This window comes from Pleuronectes platessa, chromosome 5 (assembly GCF_947347685.1).
Source record: "Pleuronectes platessa chromosome 5, fPlePla1.1, whole genome shotgun sequence".
NCBI lineage: Eukaryota > Metazoa > Chordata > Actinopteri > Pleuronectiformes > Pleuronectidae > Pleuronectes > Pleuronectes platessa.
This window is the reverse complement of record NC_070630.1, coordinates 16,527,643-16,550,594: the sequence shown is the minus strand read 5'-3', so window position 1 is coordinate 16,550,594 and position 22,952 is coordinate 16,527,643. Positions and strand designations below refer to the sequence as shown.

General features: G+C 44.1%; 1 protein-coding gene across 1 annotated transcript in view; it reads right to left on the bottom strand.

Annotated features, from left to right (window-relative positions):
• Window positions 1-8,433: 8,433 nt before the first annotated feature.
• clpb (caseinolytic mitochondrial matrix peptidase chaperone subunit B) overlaps window positions 8,434-22,952 on the bottom strand; it is a 36,363-nt gene continuing 21,844 nt past the window's right edge. Inside the window, exons 7-16 of the mRNA XM_053423411.1 lie at window positions 22,625-22,739; window positions 17,899-17,976; window positions 15,325-15,380; window positions 14,843-14,887; window positions 14,259-14,420; window positions 13,982-14,138; window positions 13,450-13,523; window positions 13,219-13,338; window positions 12,016-12,120; window positions 8,434-10,249 (exon numbers count right to left, since the gene is read on the bottom strand). Coding sequence (XP_053279386.1) covers window positions 10,052-10,249; window positions 12,016-12,120; window positions 13,219-13,338; window positions 13,450-13,523; window positions 13,982-14,138; window positions 14,259-14,420; window positions 14,843-14,887; window positions 15,325-15,380; window positions 17,899-17,976; window positions 22,625-22,739 — 1,110 coding nt within the window. The 3' untranslated portion in view covers window positions 8,434-10,051. The remainder of the gene's footprint in view (window positions 10,250-12,015; window positions 12,121-13,218; window positions 13,339-13,449; window positions 13,524-13,981; window positions 14,139-14,258; window positions 14,421-14,842; window positions 14,888-15,324; window positions 15,381-17,898; window positions 17,977-22,624; window positions 22,740-22,952) is intronic.

Genomic DNA, 22,952 nt, shown 5'->3' with positions numbered 1-22,952 from the left:
CGTTATTATGAAGACTATACAGTGGTTATTTCACAGTTGAGACCATTTTACCTTTATAGATTCTTCATCATGACATAAAGCACTGTATTGCCACATCAGGTTTATCTCACTGTTTGTATTGTGTAATGTAAATGGTGCTCAGCCCACGAGAGAATAAACATTGTGCAGTTGTAGCAGTGAAACGTTTGTTAGATGAGAACGCAACATTTTTCTCGACGGACTCGATGTTTAAATAAACCATTAAGTTCTGTGTGATCATGACCGCAGCCTGTTCTTTAAAACTAAACACACACATTTGGTTTAAACCCTGCAGTGGGTCGCGGCTCCCAGGCCGTGCCGGCTGTTGTGCGTCCTGCTCCCGTCTGGAGGGTTCAGAGGTGAGTTTACCAAGAAACTTAAACAGTTTCACAGTTAAACTCCGCGGCCCTGCCTCCGTCCGGGGAGAAAAAAAGAGCATCGGCCAGGAGCGACCCTAGCTCTCCCGCTTTTCACGCATTTAAACCTTAATCCCTTCAAAGAGGAGAGAGCCATGCCTTCCAGGCCGCTAATCCAGCCTTTAGTGCTCCGCGCCGCGCGGCAGGGGGAGACTCTCTCCTCCGCTGCGGAGGCTTTAACTTTGGACTTTTACATTCATGGGCCGATGGGACGGAAACAGTAACGGGGAGCTTTGGCATTCATGACGTCTGAGTCAACAGAAGAGGGGACACAATGGTCCCCTAGAGGCTCCTGAGGGCCCCTGAGAGAGAGGGACCCCGACTATAGGGATTATAGGCCCATGTGTGGAGCACTGGGGGGGGATCTTGCACTGTCAGTTTCTAGAGTTATGATTGAGATAGCATTAAAGGACCATTACACATTTTATTCTGGTTCTTTTATTGAAAAGCAGTCATGCACTATTAAATGATGAGGCTTTAATGTCAACAGGGGACAAAACACTATGTAAACGGAGGGATTAGCACCATTGTAATTACCCACCAGTCTCCATATGAAGAATATGAATCCTTTGGTTTGCCAGCGTATAGTATTTAAGGTGATATAATAAAACTCCTTTTAATTGAATTTCTTTTAGTGTTTAGTTTTATGTTTTCATTGATTAGTAAATTTAGGCTTCTTCTATCATGCTTCATTAATACCTTAAACGAATGAAACTATTTTTCTATTATAATGAGATTTATTGGGGATGTCAGGGGGCAGCCATTAAACTAAATGCTTTTCCTTCAGGAACTCTGCCCTTAATATCTTTTTATTTTTCGAGGTGAAAACCAGCAGCCCTGCGCCACATATTTTAATTCATTCATATTTATTTGTTCGCTTATTTCCAATATGATCTGGAGAGGAATCTTAATTGAATCCTCTCTCTGCTCCACCTTGATTTAGCACACAGATTGGCCTCGAGGAATTGGTGTGCGTAGTGGCGCAGACTGGGCTCTGTGACGGATGGGTGGCGATGATGGAGAGGTGTGTGTGGACAGAGACAGGGGGGTAAGGGATGAGTAAAGGATGTGGCAGCGGCGACACATGCGGTTTGAAGAAAAGCCACGCGGGAGGCCCAGCAGGCCGGGATCTGTCCCGGGACACGCGGTGGTGGTCCGAGGCCCGTCAGTCAGTCAGAGAGAGAGAGAGAGAGAGAGAGAGAGAGAGAGAGAGAGGGAGGCTGCCTGCTCCATCCATCATGGGAGCGCCACGAAGAACATGGCCCGTGTGCCTGGAGACGCTCTCCTGCCTCTGGAGTCAGGCAGCTATTGATTCTCAGGTCTGGGCAGTGAGATGTCCTTTGTGAAACGCGCAGTTTAACGCCCTGATACATGCGGAGATGATTATTAAGAGTTAATTGAAGTCAGAGCCACATGAAGCCAAACTGATTTTACATGGCATGGTGAGGGGGGGGGGGGGGGGGGTTCAGTGAAGTAGAGAGACTTTAATATTTATAAGAATTTAAACTTCTACTGCATTAAGGAGCAGTGTTTGAAAGAAGCTGTATCAACACAATATCCCCGTTTCTTTGTTTTAAGGTGCACGCGTAATTATGTAAAATAAACACAAGTCATCAATTAATCTAATTTTATGTAGATTATCCTGCAAATTATTCATGATTATATGATCCTTATATCTTAATTATTATCAACTGGCCATTAATTCATAGATTAAATAAATATATTAAATTTCGATACGATTTGCTGGCCACATGCGCGCTCCCGTGCGTTTTTTCCTCTGAATTTAATTGGACATCTTGTTGTTGTACATATTGAATTATTGTGACTTTAGCCTTTCAGTGCAGATTGAACATGGAGGGAAGTGAGGGAAGAGTAGAACTCTGTCACAAGCGAGTCCATTAACGCTGATCTAGTTGGCACATTTGCGTATTTTGTTTGTGCGCAAAATACGCACTGGCTGATTGAATTACCTCGACACACACAAAAGATCTTATTAGGCCTCGCTGCATTGAAGTGTATCTGTACTCGCCACGTGTCTGCAGTTTAGAACGGTAGTTAAACAAACTATTTTAATGTGTATCAACAGTTTAATGACAGTTCTTTGGTGTCTTGACTTTAAAAGGATTTTCAGGGGGACATGTTTTTCCTTTACAACCTCCATCCCGATCCGGGCTGAGTGCAGACCGGCCTCTCCACCTGCACCATCACTGAAATGCGTCGTGTCATCGTCCCTCCACAAGCCGCTCTTCCCCCCCCCGGAGGTGGGTTTGATCGCGCATAAAATAAAAATCAAAAGTCACCGATCCTGCCGTTAACACCGGCCCGCGCGTCTCTGCAGCGGCGATGCGCATTTGATTTGCCCGATGATGGATGAGAGACGGTGCCGGAGGGAGGGAGGAGCAGGGAGGGAAGTAAAGGTGGTGGTGGGGCTCCCGGCCAGGGTGGGATGGGGGGGTGGGGGGTCCCGTCGGTGCGCCTGTCCCCGCATTTCAATCCCCAATTACCGGAATGTACCGTGACGCTCCGGCTCGAGACGAGGGTGCGTATTTAACCGGGTTAGAGACGGAGCCACAGCACCAGCTTGTTGGGGTGGAGGTGGAGGCCTGGTGGTGATGCACCTGTTTAAAATCACCCTGCAGGGTCCTGACTGAGCCTGGTGCTCCACTCTGCAGGAGGGAAATATAAAGAACTATATAGACAGGGTATTTTGCATATTGGCCTAAATAATTTGTAATGGCTGTAAATAAGGATGAAGCGAAGCTTTTTTATAATATAATAAATGTGGTATTTAGACCTGTTCAAACAAAGAAACACAAACACAACAGAGACCATGAGAACATGGATGGGAAATATGTGATTTATTGCTCTTTTGTGCTTCATATCCTCATCATATTGCCAATCGATCTTCAATTTTCAGATCTGAAGCATAATGTTGGCCCTGATAACAAACGAACCTGGGACACTTCGGGACATGAGCTGGCCCTTCTGGTCTTTTGTGGCCCCGACAAAATAGATGTGAGCTTAAAATTAATCACTTGTAAAATGGTAAATTTGCCCAAATATCCCCCCTAAAAAAACATGGGCCTGTTTTGGCAAACATGCGGTGCTCTGGGCAAAGTCAAATCTGGATGAGAGCTTGAAGAGGTCCATGTAGTAAATAGTGAATATGGCCCAAACAGCAGAACACTAATCCGGCCACCGTTGGCACTTTTGGTTGACAGGCGGTGTCGCTATGGCTTATCTGGGACTTGTGTCCCAGATCTGGCCAACAGGAGTTGACCGCCCAAGTGCCATCAGTCCATAAAGGGATGCGGGCCAAATCTGGAGCCAAAACAGTTTTACTACACGTGCTCATCATCATCACAGAGAAAGATCAAAATATCCATAAATTATCTTTCAAAATATTGGATCAAACATTTCTCTAAACCTAAATAATGGGCCACAGACACAGAATCGTTGTCAGCACTCGCATTCATCAGCCTGAAGTTTAGTCAAAAATGCGGCCATTCATTTGAACCAATCAAATTACACTCGGACTAATTCGAGTCCGCTCGAACGGGAGGCGGCCGCGCGCTCGGCAGCCGGGCCGTGACGCGGAGCAGCTGCGGGTTATTCTCATGCTGCGTCCATCTCTCCACTGCGCCACCAGACCTGTATTATCCTAATGGACGACGGCATGTTACTTAAAAAAGAAGCTTTTTAGGATAAAAAAAAAAAAACGGTCCCGAGAGACCAAGGTACACACACACACACACACACACACAAATATCACGCACACGCACGCACACCACAGCTGGAGCGGTTGAGGGGATGGCCGCGCGCATGGAGAGCTTCTCCAAACACGCTAATTAGATCTGCAGCTCTGGCCCCGCGCTCTGAAAGCAGCCCTGCAGCGGCGGGGCGCGCGGAGCTGTGGAAAGTTAATTGAATTAAATTCCCTCTAAACTAATTAGGCTGCAATCTGCCACGCGAGCTGTCCCTGAGCAAGGTTCGAATTAGGCGGAATGGATTTGTTCCTTTTCTTTAAGAGAAAGGAGGACAGACTGGTGTGTGTGTGTTTTTTTTTTCTTGGTGGGGTCCTTTATTCGTCTTTTATGCTAATTCTCCCAGGGGAGGGTTGGATTGTCACGTGATCACCTTGCGGTAACCTGACGGCATCCGGTGTGTGTAACCCCCCCCCCCCCCCCACCCCACCCCCCCACCCCAACCCGCAGCCCCAGACATTAACGCATTAAAGGTCAGAGAATCTGAATAGAGCAAACACACAAAATGGTTATGAACCATTTTTCTGAGAATGTCCGCATGTATGGAGTCTCTCCAGAGATTCCCTCTCACACATGAACAGCAGCAGGAGATTCTCCGGTCAGACATCTTTGTCACTATCTCTTGTGTGTATATGGCACCAAATTTTCATCTGGAGTTATTTGTATTCTTTTGTTGAAGTTTTGCGTCTGTTTGCGTTAGAAATATACCAACACACCACTGGCTGGTAGTGAATCCTCCAGAGGATCTCCTGCTGGGTTCTCACGTGGCTCATTCGGACATTCTCCTGAGTTTGTAGAAGGGGGCTGGGCAGAGAGAGTCCCAAGGCTTTCACTCAAGACGTTTTCAGACATGAACTCCGCAGAATGTCCCCAAAATGAAAAACGCATTTGGAGAATCTCCGCTCAGATCCACTAACAAAACTGAAATCTTCAGAGTGTTCAGGTGAGGTTTGGTGCAGCAGGCAGGATATAACGTATATGCTCTGCTGCAGAGATCTTGGTCTACAGCTCATCAACAATTGGCAAAACAAAGGCTTGATCCTCGTAGGGGCCTTCTACGTGTACGTCACTGCTTTCTCATCCTGTGATCTTTGTTTTCTTTTTGGTTTGGAGTCTGCCGCATGTTAGAAATGTCATCAACACACCCACATGCTGGCGTTGACTCATCCAGAGGATCTTCTGCTGTTCTCTCCCATCAGCTCATTAGGACATGGGGGGGCTCGCTGGCAGAGCCTCTCACTGGGACATTTACGTTTTCACATACAGCCCCTCCAGAGAAGGTTATGAGATTATCCGGAGTTCATTGCACGTCTGAAAGCAGCTATTTGTGCAGCCTGTGATATCTGTGCTGCTCCCACTGCAGCTGCAGGACTGAGGAGCATCTCCATCCTGCAGCTGAGTGCACTGAGGTAATGGAGGTGAAATCGATCGCTCTCCTGCAGGGGGGGGGGGGGGGGAGGACAAAGAGAGAAAGAGAGGGGAGTGAGGGAGAGGAGGGGGTGTTAGTGTAAGAGTATTGTGCAGAGGGACACGGATGAAATTCCCCGTTAAGAGCTGGGGGACAGATATGATAATGGGAGAACCTCTGGTAGTCATTCATCATTCAGCACCTCCACCTGGCTGCACGCTGCACCTCTCTGCTGCTGCTGCACTCAGCTGCTACAGCCAAGGTGTTGAAATCAAACACACCCGAACTCCAGCTACACACACCCAGCAGAGGTTGGCGTTCAGGAGCCCTTAGCGCTGTCAGCGGGGACAACTAGACCCCCAGAGCCGCTGAATGTCAAACAGTTTGGATTTTAAAAAGCATTTTCCAGGCACTTCACAGCTTCACTATCGAGCCATCACCGTGGAGAGGGAGATGGAGCGAGATACACCAGTCCTCCCAGTTCAGACTCAACCTGCTGATGTGATGATTCGGAGTCTGCGCTTCAAACCTATAGGCTCCGCATAGATCTTGTAATTTGGTTCATTACACATTGTTGGGAGAATTCGCACCACTGAAGTGCAGCAGGGTTTGTTATTACCTCACCCTGTGGCCCCGTGCTGCAGAGGCACCCTGGTCAATCATGTCTTTTTGGTTAATATAATGCTCGTTCCGAAGAAAATAAGTTCAAATCTATTTCAAATAACTGACACTTTATCAGCAGAGGACAGGATCACTGTTTGGTTAACCTGCTGTGTCTGCTGCATTCACTGTAATAGCCCGATCCAAAAGTGTTGGATCGGGCTCCTGCTTGGACACAGCTCCTACATATCATAGCTTTAACTCTGACGAGGAGAAAATCTTTAAATTAAACTAAAACAACCAACAGGATTCTCATTAAACTTGCTGGAAGGATGTGGTATGGGTCAGGGAAGAGACCATTACATTTCGGTGTGGTTCACGTTTTCTTTTCATCCAGTTTCTGGATGAAAACAAATTTAACATTTTGCTGAAAAATATCAGCATGTGAAGAGGACTGATGTTAACAATTCTGTGAATTCTGATTCTATCTAATGCGAAGTCTCCACCTACTTCCAAGGGAACACATTCATTGGCTTTAACAAAAGCATCATACTCTTCACTTAAATAAAGATGTTGTTGCACGAATGAATATTGTACATATTCACTCTCTTCTGCTTCCATGTGTCCTTCCCTCCAGTTTAACCCTCTCATTCATCATCAGCAGAAGGTGGGAGAGAGAGAGACAGATGGACGGACAGAGACAGACAGAAGAGGGAGAAGGAAGGGCTGAGAGAGAGGTAGAGGAGCGAGGGGATGGATGGAGGGAGGGGGGCGAGTGAGCAAACTGCAGCGAGCTGGAGGGAGGAGAGGGAGGTTAGGACGATGGAGGGCCAGGTTTCTGTTTCTCCATAATCTAATCAGAGAAATGGCAGCAGTCAGAAATAGCCTGACGGACAGACTAAGAGCCTCTTCTCTTTCTCCTTCTCCTCTTTTTCTTGTCTTCCTCCTCGGGGGATGGTAAATGGATACACACACGTGCGTCACACACGCACACTTGCGCACACACACACATCCTCGTGCCAGCTCGACTTCCTAAAACCATAAATTGCAGATGTGTATTATAAGCGATGGGAAAAGCCTTGAGGTATAAAAGCAAAACCTGATCTAGAAGCTGCCATTGCTAGAGTCCAGTGTTCAAAAACCCGTCTGCTGCTTCCTTCTATGTGGGCGTCAAGAGTTTAACCCCCAACTCAGCCTCACAACATCCAGACGACACTTCAGGTGTGGGACTATTTATTTACACAGCAAACTACAGCTCATTAAACCACAGAGGAAGCGTGGATAGAGAGAATCTGTGTAGATATAGGACCACAAAATGAAGTTAGCTACATAAAGAAACAATCATTCTTATTATTCATCATTAAAATCATCAATAAAACTACAGTGTACACATCATTAAGGAGACAGAGTTTATCCATTTCAATGAGGTATTCAAGCTTTGAGGATCCAGGCTGTAACTAACTTTTATTAGCTACTTTAACTGATTATTCAGTAAACTAAAAGAAATACCCAAAAATATTTTCTAATGCCATCCCAAATTGGCAAACGCAATATTTGTGCCCAGTGTGACAGACACAAACATTTATTCACAAAAATCCTCATGTAAAAAGAAGCTGGGTTTTATTTTGCATATTTCTTGAGAAATATTAGTTGATTTTCCTTTGATGAACTAATGGATTAAATGACTGATTGTTTCGGCCCTACAGATGAATACTAGTGTTATATTACAATAATGCTGGTTTGGGGAATGATTTATAAACATGAGAAATCCTCCCTCTTCACAGGAGGCGGCAGTCTGTGATTGTGTCTGTGACTGTGTTGTTTGGGGGGTCCGAGCAGAGAGCCAGACTCCATGTGTCCTTCTCCTGGATGCTAATTCCTCCCCATTGGGAAGACATTCCTGCATGGTGTGTGTCAGTGTGTCTCAGTGTGTGTGTGATGCTTTCCACATTTCTGTGGCGTTTACCGCGCTGCTGCATTTGCTCCCCGCGTTTGACACAGCCCACCCCCCCCCCCCACACATACACACACAGAGAGAGAGAGCTGGATTCCAATCAAATTCCTCTGTCATGTCGTTTCACAAGGTGGACATGCGTCATTGTTGCTGAATTCCCACCCAGGCACTGCACTGAGAGAGAGAGACACACACACACACACTTCCATCCATCCATCAGAAGTGTCAGAGGCAGCACAAATGCAACAAAAAAAACGAAACACAACAGAGGAATTCCCCTTTTTGTTGTGACGACTTTATTTGCACAGTGGAAACAACAATGAGGGATGTCGCTCGATTACATTTGGCGCCTCGTCGACATGCCGCTCAAACATTTATGATACAACACTTTGATTATTGTTTCTTTACGACTCTAAATTTCTCTTATTGTCACAAAGAGACACACTGTACAGCACCACAGTGCCGCCGTGACAGACGATGCTTCTTGACTTTAACATGCATCAACAGAGACTATTCACCAGGAGGTTTTATTATCTATAACTCAAAGTGACTGATACACGTTTCTTTCCTCCACTAACACATTATTTACTAAAATGAATAAGCAGGTTTTTTCTTTTTAAAACATACATTTATATGTAATACTGCTGGTGAGTGTTTCTCCACATGCACGATGTGCATTCAAGTGACAAACAGAGGCAAAGTCAAACTGTCTTTGGTCATTGATGCTTCATTTACCTTCCCAGGAGAAATTGGCTGTTTCTTATTTATTTTTAAATGTTGGCGTCATGGAATAAATAACTTCTTTCTTTTACAGTTTCTATTCTTTTCTTCATTTTTCCATTCTTCATCTCTGCAAACGCATGCAAAAGCCCTAACAGATCCCTGAACCTCCATTAGTTGATCCTCCATAAATAACTTATTCATTGCCTCAACTTAAATATACAATATATCATATCTTTAATAAATATTGTTTAACCTGTGTTAGTGTTCTACTCAACAAAGTGGGCGTGAACGTTTCACGAGCTAAGAGTGGATCCTCTACGAATACAATGCAACAAAGCTCCTATTAGTTAATACGATGGCATCGATCCACTGATGATACGTGTGATGAAGACGAGGCTGCACAGACACACTGAAGCTTCTATGCTACAACAATGACCTGTGACACGTTTACATCTCCCAGTCAGTGCTGAACACCCGGGTCACACCGGGAGCAGGGGCAGCGGGTGATGGCTGCCTCGCTGATCTGCTGCTCCTCAGTGGTTCACACAGGGGGCGTGTCTACTGTGGAGCTGCTACGTGAGGTTTCTGTTATATCCTCAAACCAAAAGGTACGTGCTGCGACAATCGACAACTTGTTAAAACAAATGAACGGATAGAGTGCTTTTACTTTGAACAAGGAAGTGTAGCACATTGTTATGTTTGTGTCCAATTCGACTGAAAGACATTGAAACTGTGGCGAAAGATAATTGAACTGCGTGTGGCACGTGGAGAAAATAGGCGAGACTCAAACCTGATATCATGGGCAACAACTGAAAAGCAAGAAAAGCGTCCAGTGGCTCGGCCGTAAGTTCTATATCAACTGTCTGCATGGGTCTGAATCTCAGCTGCTATGAAGGCCTGTTGTTACACTAACTTTAGCAGAGGATTTGTTGTATTTCCTGTTTGCAGATCCTGTTCTGCAGCTTGTGGACAAATTGGCATGAGGTTACTGCATGTGTGACTGAAACAGAGGCATCGGTGCTGTATTTATCAGAGGTACTTTTATTGGTAACATCCATCATGAATCTTCCATCCTGACACTGCATCGTGTAGATGGCGATGATATGTGTGGTGAGTGTACATGTGTGGATACATATCTGTGTAGATCCTGTGTGTTGTGAGCTCTTTGTCAGTGTTCGGGGCTGAGCGGGGGACGGATGTCCAGCGTCCTGGACGAGCTGTCCGCTCCCACCACCTCGAGCCGCAGACTCTGCGAGCTCTGCTCCTCCTCGCCGTCTGATTGGACGGACAGACGCAGTGTGCAGCCCTTTGGCAGCAGCTCCTGCTCGTACGCCGCGGCTAACTGGTTGACGACCCGCCGCTCAACCTGAGGGAGCAGGGAAGAGGTTAGAGCTCAGGCAAGAGTTGGGTTTTCATAAGTTTTAAAATAAAATGAAGTCTAAACTGTAACATCTAAGTTTTCGTTTTTGTTTTCTAAGACACTTGTTTCTTATGTTGATTCTTATTTCAGTTTATAAAGATTGTTTTCACTTTCTACACCTTCGGTCCAAAACAATGCTGCTCGGTCCCTAAAGAAAAGATATGGACTGATGTTGAACACTATGCTCATCTGTGTGTCACAGATCAAATATTTACCTCTCTCCCTCGCTACGTTCACTTTTAGACAACGGTTACACAACGGATCCACGTTTCTCTCTCTACTCTCCCACATTTCTCTCCTCATGCAGATGGCCGCCCTCACTGCTGACTTGCGAGAGGTTTCTTCCCATTTATTTCTCTCCACAGCCACAGAGTGTTTCCTCATTGTGGTATTTTGTCAGGTCTGCATCTTACTATGTCAAGTGCCTCGAGATAATGTGTATTGTGATTTGGTGCTATACAAATAAAATTTAACTGAATTAAAAAGTAACTTTCAAGAATTATCCAGTGGTGGGGTTTTTTTGTCTAAGGATTTAAAATAGATTCATAATTTTGTTACATTAAACCAAAGTCTTTGCCGTCACACTCATGACGGACAGGTTCTAAATAAATGTAGTTGCAATCAATTATCTGAACCTTCATTTTGAATCTATAATGAAGGCAAATATTAAATTGTATTACCTCCATTCAAGAGGTTTTCATCAGAGTTTATTTGTCCTTTTAAACCATGAACAGATTTCCATTTAATTTTGTGGAGGGGTGAGACATGACCCAAGGAAGAAACCTTTGGAGCAAATCAAAGTTAAAGAAGATCCAAGACATTAACATGGCTAATGGGGCGTTTAAATGAATTAAGGAACATTTTAAAATCTGAGTGTCTCCCTGGACAGTGTGTAGTTGAATTGTCAACATGTCTTACTGAAGCAGGTGTGTAACAACAAATAAAATTAGTACATACGACTATGAAAAATGCTACAAATATTTTTTACTGAATTAAGCATCTTTAAAATCCTCAAATACAAATTCTATAATTTCAAGCCTATTCAGACTCTACACTGAACTCTGCAGATTCTCTGTATTTTCTCTGGAGGAGGTGCACGTGTGAACGCAAATGTCTGAGTGAGCGCCTCTGGATTAGCAGAGTTCTTTCTCCGCCTGGCCTCCCAGTATAAAGTCCATAGACATGTAGGAGAATCCAGTGTGAGATCACAGCAGGGGATCCCCTGCTGGATTCACCGCGAGTGAGTGGGGGGGTTGATGACACTTCCAATGCTGAACAGATGCAAACATTAAAGAAACTAAAAAGAAAATAAATATCTTGCGGTGAACAAGCGATGTCACACACGTAGAAGACACAGACTAAGATGTTAAGAGAGTTTGTGTTGATAAGAGCCGACACCGGTGTCCGAGTTGTAAATAAAATCCCGTGATCTCTGCATCAGACTTAATACGTTACTTCCTGTCTCTGTCTGCTGCAGCCGGCTGCTCCACCTCTTGCCTGAACAATGCAGAGGATTTGTTGCTGTTGTGAACACATCTGTGCAGAGAACCTCCCACTGTGCTGTGCAAGTGTGAAAGGAAAACTCTGGGTAAACTCAGGACCCGATTTTCTTGACTCTATCTGCAGGTCATGTCTGAAAACGGCTTGTGTGTGCAACAGTGTGTGTGTAACGGGGTGTGTGTTACAGTGTGTGTGTAACCGTGTGTGTATACCTCATGCTTGATGGAGCGTGCTCCATAATGCATATTGTACCCGCCCGCTAACAGGTCCAGTACCGGGCGATCCCACTGCAGAGTGATGTCATGGCGCTGCTTGGCCTAATGAAAAAAAGAAGAAGAAAAGAAAAAGACAGGAGTAAGACACGCAGTGAAATCAGAATGAGAGGTTGGTGTCAGAGACGGATTGAGGACAAATGAGATGGAGAGAAAGACACAAGGAGATAATGTCAAGCAAGATGTCTGCCAGCGCTAATCAACAGGCGCGTAATGCGTTTTAATCAAACACCAGTCAATAGCAGTGATCAGCGGGGCTCATTTAGCTGCTGATGCTAACGCTCCATTCAATAAAAATAGATGCCAGGCTTTACTCCTGAGACCTAAACACTGATATGACAACATTAGAAACACTGCTGCTAAGATCATAATGAGGAACATTTCATTTGTTTATTAGGAGTGAGGGATCGAACAGTGGCTCCAGAGGATTCTGTGATGAGACTTCTGCCATTTGCACTGCTGCCACATACAGACAGAGACACGATACTACAAGATGTACACACTCTTAACACACACAAGTACACACACATCCCAAACGGCAGCGTATGAAAGAAGGACTGAGTAGGAGTCATGAGTCAGGCCCCTGTCAGTCGCCTGCGGGGCCTGTGTTTGCCGTCAGGAGACCAGCTGTAATATTAATAATTAAATATTGATGAAGGCTCCACATGTTAAACACAGTAATCACATTATAGTGAGTAGCAGTGGCAGATAATATTGATCTGCGTGTGTTCCTGCTCAGATCGGCCGCTGCTGCACAGTGAGGGTGTATCCCCGCTTGGAGGACACACACGTTAAAGACGTCGGCTGCTCCGAGGACGATCGTCTAAAGGGAAAATCTCCTGTTTTCTTCTCTTGGAGACACACAGAGGTTTAGCTCTTGGGATGTTACATGAAAAATTGCACAATGTGTGATGGTGGTTGTGATATTGTGAAGAAGTGGAGACTTTCTGAATCCCACTACAAGTTAACAATCGCTAACATCAGTGAGAACCCTCCTCGTGGTCTGTTCAGTTCTCAGGATTGTGAGAGCTGTCTTTCTTCCCTCAGCACTCAACAGAACAAACATCAGATCATCTGTTTCTCAGATTAAAATAACTTAAGCTCAGGTTGTCGTGTTACTTGTCTGTAAACAGTGTTACGCACCTTCTTGGCCCAGAAGCTGAGCTCTTTGCCGACCAGCTGCAGCAGCTCTGAGTGACAGAATGGCAGGAAGTATACAATTTCATTGATCCGACCGAGAAACTCGTCCCTCCGGAAATGAGCCTAAGAGGGAACCAAACAATTAGGGATGACAAGTACAGCCTCTGAGGCCGACTGCAGTAAGACTCTCTGCAGACAACATGGGTCCTTTTTGTGTCCATGTCATAGTTTTACCTTCAGGATTGGTCGAATCATAGACTCTTTAAACTGTCGGGATATTTTGATGTCCTCAATTTTCTGAACATCCTCTGGGGAAAAGCACAACGTGAACATTAAATTCACTTCTGCTTCTATTACCTGAGCGTTGCTGATGGCTACAAACTGTACGTCTTTACAGTTTAACATCAAATCACAAATACTGTTTGTGTGAACGTGTTGGCAAACTATCATCGTTATTATTTTGCAAGACGCTGTGAATGTCTCAGCAATAACTTAAAATGATCTGACAAACCAAACTATTTGAACAGACTTCATATCATCAGGCTGATCTTTAACGACAGCAACAGATAGAAATGCAAAGCAGTGTGTCAGGATGAGTTTTCATGTGTTGCCAATGTGGGAGCCTGTACAAGTATTTCTGTAGCTGTGTGATGATGATTTGAAACATGATGACTCCACGAACAAAACAACATAAGGTTGTACTTCACAGTTGTCTTTGTATTTTGAATTATGTAAATATGTGGGTGTTTGTCTGTGGTCCTCTCACCAAGCTTGTCAGCCAGCTTTCTGCGGGTGACCTCCTCAGCCTCGTGACGGAGTTGCAGTGCATGCTCGGCAATTTCATCACTCGCAACATTAGACGTCATGATGAAGAGGGCGTCTTTACATTCGATGGTCTTCCCCTTACCGTCTGTGAGGCGACCCTGGGAGAGGGACATCAGTGATGGGGAGATGGATTTGTTCAAGTTCAATTCGCACAAACAGAAACACAAAGATATGATATATTATCTGTGTGTGTGTGTGTGTTCATGCTCTACACACACCTCGTCAAAGAGCTGCAGCATGATAGTGAGAACGTCAGGATGAGCCTTGTCCACCTCGTCAAACAGGACCACAGCGTTGGGACAGGCCTTCAGCAGCTTGGTCAGCTGACCTCCCTCCTCGTGTCCCACGTACCCCGGCGGAGAGCCGATGAACTTTGCCACCTGTGAGAACAACGGGTCAAAATGAGTTTAACGATTTGACACAAACATGTGGTTCATGTGAAATCTCCTTCATCTATCTTGCTTTCTTCTGCTCTTCGTGAGATGTTATATTCTGCTGGAAATCCTTGGGGGAAATGGATCAGATGTGGATCTATATCTTTAACATAATGTAAGTAATTCAGATCGAATGTAATCATCATCGAAGCTTCACATAAAAGGGTAAAAACATTAAAAAAAATGTCTGCATCCATTGTGCGAAGGAGAATAAATCTTAAGTCATGACTCTGCAGCAGAGTAAAGGAACAGTTCTGCTCTCGTCAGAAATAATGACTTAAGAACCAAAACCTTTAGCTGCTCAATGTTGTCACTGTCATTTATAACTTCAAAGATCATATATATATAACAGGTAACCAGTATCTTACCTCATGTTTTTCCTGGAACTCGGACATGTCCATACGGATGAAACCCTGCAATCACAAGATGGATTAATCCTCCCATCAAACCGCTGCACGTATTGTGTGTGTGTGTTTTTCTGCTGTGCTCGGTTGAATGGGTTGAATGTACCATTACCGTGGAAACCAACACTAAGTGAATTGTCTGTCATTTCTTCAAGGCGGCAACAGCTATTCAATTAAATGTCTTATAAGTGTTTTATATCTCCAAGACGACCTGGTGTCCACCTATTGATTCAAAAGGTAAAACACCTGAAAATACACAGTGAGTGTGTATTTGTCTGTCTATCCTATATTTCGAGTTTCGTTATCCACATCTAGAATTTCTACTCTTGCTGACCAATTCTTTTTTCTTTCCCTGGTTTGTTTTATTTTAAATTTTTCTCTGTAAAGATAGATAGATTAAAAAGACAAGAATGTCAGTGTGTGTGTGTGTGTGTGTGTGTGTGTACCTTTTTAATGTCCTTGTGCATGTAGCGGGCCACCTGTTTGGCCAACTCTGTCTTACCTGTGAGACATCGAATCAGAAAAAACATAAGACATGATTTAATTATTCAGTTTCCACAAGGAACAAGCCCCTGCTCCCATTTTCTTATTTTGTAGAATATTCTCAGTAGAGCGCATAACTCAGGCAAAGCCAACAATCCACTTTCTGCACCAAATTCCACAAACTCATAAATATCAGTCTTCTCAAGATCCAATGATTATTTCTTGAGAAATTGGTGAATATTTCAAAACACTCAATGTCACTAAAGTCAAAATGAATCCTGGATCTGTACTGAAATTCATTGGGTTCTTTTTTGGCCCGCGTCACATCAGTCCAACTAGTTTTTTCAAAATCTGTTTAGTATTTTTTGCGTATCCTGCTGACAAACAAACTAACAAACAAAATCAAGCAGAGACAGGGTCGTTGCAACCCTTTCTGTGCAAGAGCGAGCTGAAAGGGCCCCCCCCGAGAAAAGCTTATTATGTTAGTCCACCGCAACAACAACGGTGTAGGCCCCCCCCCAGGTCCCTTTTGTCTGGGACCCCAAAAGTCCCTTGAAACGCCCCTGGGCGGAGGTAAAAAAAACTAAACAGATGGTCCCTGCTTTTTGTCACACATCAGCTTGCAGAGAATTCAGGAAGTCTTCCCGACTTCAGACAGAGAGACGATCTCTCTCGTTCTCTAAGTGCCGGCCTCACTCCCACAGCCTCCCTCTACCAAGCTTTCAATCATCTGCAGCTCTCCAGAAGAACACATTATGTTTGTCGGTAAAATATTCTGCATATAAATGCTCATATATGATATTGATGTCCTGCGTTTGGTATGCATATGGGTATGATGAGTGTGTGTGCGTCTTGTTGCTCTGTTTAATATTGATGTCTGATGGCCACAGTTTGTCGCTGAAGGCAACAGAGAATATGAACACCGTCGCTCCTCCATCTATCTCTCTGGCCTGTCATTTCTCCATCTCCCTCCTTTTTTAGCCATCTATCTCATCCCATAATATTCCTCCGTCTCCTTATTGCCTTCACCCTAACACACTTCTTCCTGCTACTTGTGAACGTGTAAACTGCAGACGTCCCAAGCTTTGTCCTTTAAATCCTGAACCTGACCACACAGATTTCAGCCGTTTTCACACCAGAAATCTTGAATCAAGCCTCATGTCTGTATCCCACTGTTTACATTTGATTTGTTAGTTTTGGTTTCACATTGTAATTTAGGAATTTTGTCCTCAACACCTAGTTGGGCTATGTCCACTTGTACCCGTGATTTATTGTTTTGTACATGTGTTTTGTACGTGTTTCTGATGGTGGCGTGTGTACATAGAGTTCAATGTGTTGTATTAAAAATGGATGGGACTTTATGGAGCCAATACTGATCAAATTAAATGCCCCAACTAGTCCTGATATCCATCTTCCAGATAACACACACACATCCATGTTTTCTACTACCATCCACAAGGATCTGTGTGTAATTTGAACCACTGTGAACAAATCTGAAGATGTTATCTTTGTTGTGTATAACTACATGATACTGACCAGTTCTGATTTAATATCAACCACAAGGAGCCTGGTTCCAAGGAGATTGACTGATTGATCAACTTTATTGTTCCCTGAAGGAAACAACCAGACCAATTGAGTCTTGGTGGCCAGGACTGATTTTAGTGACACTGTCAAGCTGTTGCCTAGTATGACAATTTATACAAATCAAAAACATTCACAGTGACTGCTAAATTGAAATCAACACAATAAACACATTTGGCCTAATGATGCCACTCAAGGAAAAGTCAGGGGTTAATTTAAGTCGGTGGTGTTCATCCTCTGGGGACCATGAATGTTTCTCAACGTCATCAACGACCAACAACCAGCTAATCGACACACTGAGATTCTGTAGTGTGGCTAAAAACTTGAACATGAACAACTAAACATGACCATGACTGGTTAGTACATTTTTGCATACTTTTTAATTTGTTAGTTATTTAGCAGGATGAACCAAAAACTCACAAAACCAATTTTCATAAAGTTTTGTAGAAGGGTGAAGCATGACCCAGTGAAGAACCCGTTTAATTCTTTGTGGTTTCAGTTTCTCTCTCTTTAACATTGCCAAGTAAGGCCTTAGCTTTGTTGGAGTTGTGCACTCTCCAAGTGTCTTTGTAGATGGTCTTGATTTAATCAAAGAGAGCTTTTCATTGTTAAATTAATCAGTTGAATAAAGCTGATGTAAAAATAATTTTATTATTATTATTACAAAGTAAATTCTTACAGAAAAATTTGTGTGTCAAGTTTCTCAAATGTTTTTATTGACAATGTGACACCTGCCTTTGTAGCCTTGTGTGTTCTTGGTCATTTAAATCAATGTGTTTGGCAGGAAGAGAATACACTTCACTCTATGAGCAGTCAGTGGAAACTTGACTTGCTCGAGTGTTTATTTTGGCAGCGACTTTTAGCAAACCCGAAGAGTATTTTGTCTTTTTTACATCACTTCATGAGACCAAAACAAAGAGGAAGAGTTGGCTGTGAGAGATGAGAGAGTGATTTACCGATTCCTGATGAACCGAGGAAGAGGAACACGAGGGGATGCTCTTCGTCGTACCAACCATTCTCCTTCCTCCTGATTGCTGAAGAGCGAACAGACAGGGAGGCAGAGAAAGAAAAGAAAGGGAGGCTATTATTTCCGTCATTTGCATTTGTTGACTTTGCTTTTGCGAAACCTGGTCCAAGTTTCACCCAACTGGACCAGATTGACCCGAGGGCAGCGGGTATCCCAGAAACTACAATAAAAGGGAGAGAAGGCGGGGATGAGAAAAGGGTCAGAGACATTTGGTGAAAAAAAAAAAGAAGAGAAATACGAGAGAAAACAGAGCGAGAGAGCGAGATGAGAGACCTCCAGAAAGCTGCCCACAATCCTCCCCCCTTCAGTCAGTGGGGCCATTAGCCAGCAGTAATTGTGTTAGCCTCCCTGGCGCGGCCATGGCGAAATCAGTTTAGCATGGATCGCAGCCTCACACACACAGACGCACACACGCTCGCTTAAAGAGGAGTGCCTACCCAACCCTGCCATCACCCCAGCAACCGCTCTCACACACATACACAAAGACAAGATGATGAGGTGGATCGGAGACGAGCAAAGAGTGTATTTGGCCGTTGTTTCAGTCGCTCACCGAAGGAGCTGAGACCCGAGCACAAACCGGTCCAAAATCCGAACCTGTCGAGAGGCTGGGGCCAAAACCAAAGACGAGGGTGAACAGAACCACCGGGATCAAAGCTGTGGCACAGAGGCTCGGTGATGCTGCCCCGAGCAAAAAAAAGTCCCGGGGTTTGAATCCGGGTCTCTTCCCGTGACCTTTTGTTGTTCCCTGCAGATAAGCATTCTGTTTCCTCACTCACTCCAAACACTTTTATTTTACTTTAATTTGAAACTCTACATTTCTCACTGGTAAGAAAATGTCTGTGTAGTTTGTACATCCTGCCTTTAGAAGCTGGGAGGCTCTGCTGCACACATAACTGGTGAGGTAGAGCTAAAGGACAGATGCATCCGGATTTCATTTTTCAGCTAAGTAAGTATAGTCTGCATTAACCTCAATAACTCCCAGTGCAGCTGATGCTGGCAGAAATGCTGTTACAGAGGTCTGAGTTTAGACACGGTGGGATCAATCTAGGGGAATCTTCAGAATCCAATGTTTCCTTTGTAAGAATAAACAGTGTTGATAAGTTACTATCATTCAAAGGTTCCTTCTCAACCTGTGTTCCCTCCTCTTAAGGTGGATCAGAGTCTGTATTGTTTTTTATATTATTGTTTGTTCACATCTTCAAATAGAAATCTGCAAGATCTCCACTATAAATACAATATAGTTAAATGATTTCTGTATTTTACTATAGTGGTTTGGAAAACAATATTCAACAAAATTAAATAGTTTCTATATCTATCAAACCAACAAATGTAATACTTAGAGTATTATAGTTACAATCTAGTTTGTAATTTAATATTGATAATATAATCAAAATAAAATTGGGTAGAGAGTGCGGGGAAGACACAAACCCTATGGCCACTGCGAGAGGACTCCAGCCTCTGCAGAAGAGGCGCCTGCTAGCTGACCTGATGGGGGGTAGTTGGTGTTGGTCATGTTGATACTGCCGGGTCCTTCAGGTTTTTTCCACTTGAAATCTGTTTAACTCCAACAAATGATATTCAATCTTGTACAAGCCATGACCTAAAAATACTGGGGAGGGTTCAGGCTGCTGAAATGTGTCTTTGACTTCTATGTATTCTTCTCAAATTGTCATTGCCTTTTCATGCTTTAGGGTTCTGAAAGGTTCACAAGGCATAAATATTTCACTTTGCTACTCAAGTTGAACCAATGAGCTTAAATGATGAGACTCAGAGGTTTCAATATCCAGGCAAGTTATCACGTGCAGTCAGAACAATGGCATTAAAATGCTGTGGTATCAAAACTGCTTTGATTTCTGTGTCAAACAATGACTACATCCCACATTAAAGCATCTCCTGCCAACATGATGCTCCTCTTCTCATTCACTCACTGTACACTGCTGGGCCCAAAAGCTGTCTGCGATTCCGAGCAGCTAAAACATTGATCCGAGTGTTAAACTATAGGTACTAATAGCTGATAAAACATGAGGATCAGAAGCTTGGCAGGAGGAGAGGAACGCAGGATGGAGGTGGAGAGATGACATGGTGGAGAGGGAGGAACAGAGATAAGGAGAGGGAAGAGGAGCAAGGATGTAGGAGATAAAGAGGGGAAAGAGAGAGGAGTGATGGAGATAAGGAGAGGGAGAACGAGGCAGAGAAACAAACGAGTGTGTCAGAGATGAATAGTGACAAGAGGGGCTCCAAAGCCCAGTCTGCTTTATCAATGGCCGTGTGAATGACAGCGTAACCTTCTGTGTGTTTTAGCTGATTGAGAGCGACTTTGACAGAAGGGCACACTGACATTTCTCAGAGGAGCCTGACAACAACAAGGAAAGGAAGGAGACACAAAACAAATGAAAGGTCCGTCTCTCTCTCTCTCTCTCTCTCTCACATGCATACACACACACACACACACACACACACACACACACACACACACACACACACACACACACACACACACACACACACACACACACACACACACACACACACACACACACACACACACACACACACACACACACACACACACACACAGAGCAGTGTGCATTGGGCAGGTCTGGTTGTCTCTAACATGATTACAGAGGGATGATTCTCTTCAATAACTCTTAGCCCTGAGAGCTAAACCTGGATCAATCTAACCTCCTTCCTGTGTGTGTGTGTGTGTGTGTGTGTGTGTGTGTGTGTGTGTGTTTTACAGCAGCCCAGCTGTTCACCATGAGGAGTTCAGGTCAAACACACCAAAGTTAAACATAAAAAAACTTCAAACCATTATATAATTTCTTCTCTCCAATTCTATTCTGCATTCTTTTCAATATTTTTCACTATGTTCTCAGGGAATAATTTGTGGATCTTGATGAAAAAAATAAAAAATTCAGGCACAGTAAGAGGAATAATATCTATGAGCTTAAAGAAAGTAGTGCTGCTTGGTTAAATTGAAATTGTTAGAGGTATGCCTTTCTCATGTGTGGCTTGGGTTCGGTCTGCTCATATGAAGCACTCCTTTTTTGTCCTTATCTCTAAATCCTTTTCTCATTTGCCGTGTCCTTATCTACAAAATATATCCCTTCCTCCCTTTCCTGGTCCATCTCCTCATCTCTCAATCTCTGCTCCCTCTCTTCCTCTGTCAGAGTTTGCCTAATTTTGATTCCATACTGTGTGTTTTTGTAAAGGTCTGCAGATAGATGCTCTGTCTGCCTCTTGGCCTCTTTTAGCCATCCAGCATGCTCTCTCACTCCCTCTCCCAGTGTGTGTGTGTGTGTGTGTGTGTGTGTGAGTGTGATATATTCACTGTAATACTTCTCGGGGATCAATAAGCTGTTCCTTTATCACCGTGGCGATGTCTTCTATGGCTTTCAGGACAATTTGCCATGATAACAACAATCAGTCATCACCTTGCCAAAGACTACAAGTCCCATGATTCTCTCTTCTTTCTGGAACCCCAATACAGTCTGTATGTTTTCCGGTGTGTAGATTTGTATGTATATATTATTTTTATGAAGTATTTGACTTTCAGAGTAAAAATTTAAAATCCAACTTGCTCTGCTGTTTATAAACTGTGATATGTGTTCTCAGTAACTCATTACAGATTACATTTGCTTATTGCTTTCGGAGAGAGTTGATTATTTTCACAAATCTAAACAGAAAACGTCCAACATCATAAAAATAACACACAACCCCTTTCTACAGACCCACACACACTGAGAGGGAGCGGATCAATACATGGCCTCCATGGATGCCTGGTGTAATATCAACTCTTTACTGTCTGCAGTGTTATTGTGCTCTAACTCATCCTCCCTCCTCGTCTCATCTCTGTGCACTTCACTTGCTGTCTTTGTCTTTTAGTCAACGCTCCCAGCTTCCTGGTTCTCCGCGCCTTCTCTCTTATCTTCTCGTCCCTTTTTTTTCTTCATTGTTTGTTTTCCCACTGGGCTCATCTGTTTTTTCTCTTTCTGTCTCCATCACTTTGCCTGTCTGCTGTCCAGTCCTGCCTCCGGGCAAGAGATGGACAGCACAGCGCGGAGGAACGATGATGGAGAGATTCAGGAGGTGTGTGAAGGCCACAAAGTGCGAGTAGGAAAGGACAGAAGGGTGAAGCAGAAGGAGTGGGTGTGATGGAGGTCGAGGGGGTACAGAGGTAGAGAGGGAAGGAGAAACAGAGGAGCGAAAAGGGAGAAAAGATGGGGAAAGTAAATGAGGAGGAGGGGATGAGTGTGGGGAGGGGGTCTGTAGTATGTCTCCTCTCTCTGTAATCATGTTAACTGGCGGCTCCAAGCCTGGCCTCTTCAGCTGTCACACACAAACACACACACACGCACGCATATGCACACAGCACCTGTGTATGCCTGACAGACAGCTCATTCATCACAATTAACCAATTACAGCCTCCGCTGGTCTGTCTGAACCCGCCTACTGCTGGAAGGAAGGGAGGAGAGCGGAGGAGAGGAAGCAGAGGGCAGTGGAAAACAGGAACATGCTGAAAAAGAGAGGGGTAATAAAGAGAATGGAAAAAGAGGCGGCGTGGTAACAAAGAGGAGGGGGACAGTTTAAAAATGTGTATGCATACATATATGTTTTGTGTGTGTCTACTTGTTTGCCTTTCTGCGTGTGTTTACCTGAGGCCACAATATTGATGGCCCCCTCCTGTCCGATGATGTACTCCTTCAGCCTCCTCTCCAGGGGGAACCTCCTCCTCTCCTCTGCCTCCCGTCGAGCCTGTGCCTCCTGGAACTAGATGGAGATAAAAATAAAGAAAAGAAGAAGACAGTCAATGAATCAAGAGCAGGAGGGAACATTTTAGAGGGCAAAAGGTGATTAAAATGGGCCGTGTATGAAATCAACCCTCTGAAAATCCAACATTAGAACATGAAAGGTGTCTCTTATTATTCCTTCCCCTCTTCATCATCACCTTTGTTTACTTTACCACCTTTTATAACGTCACAA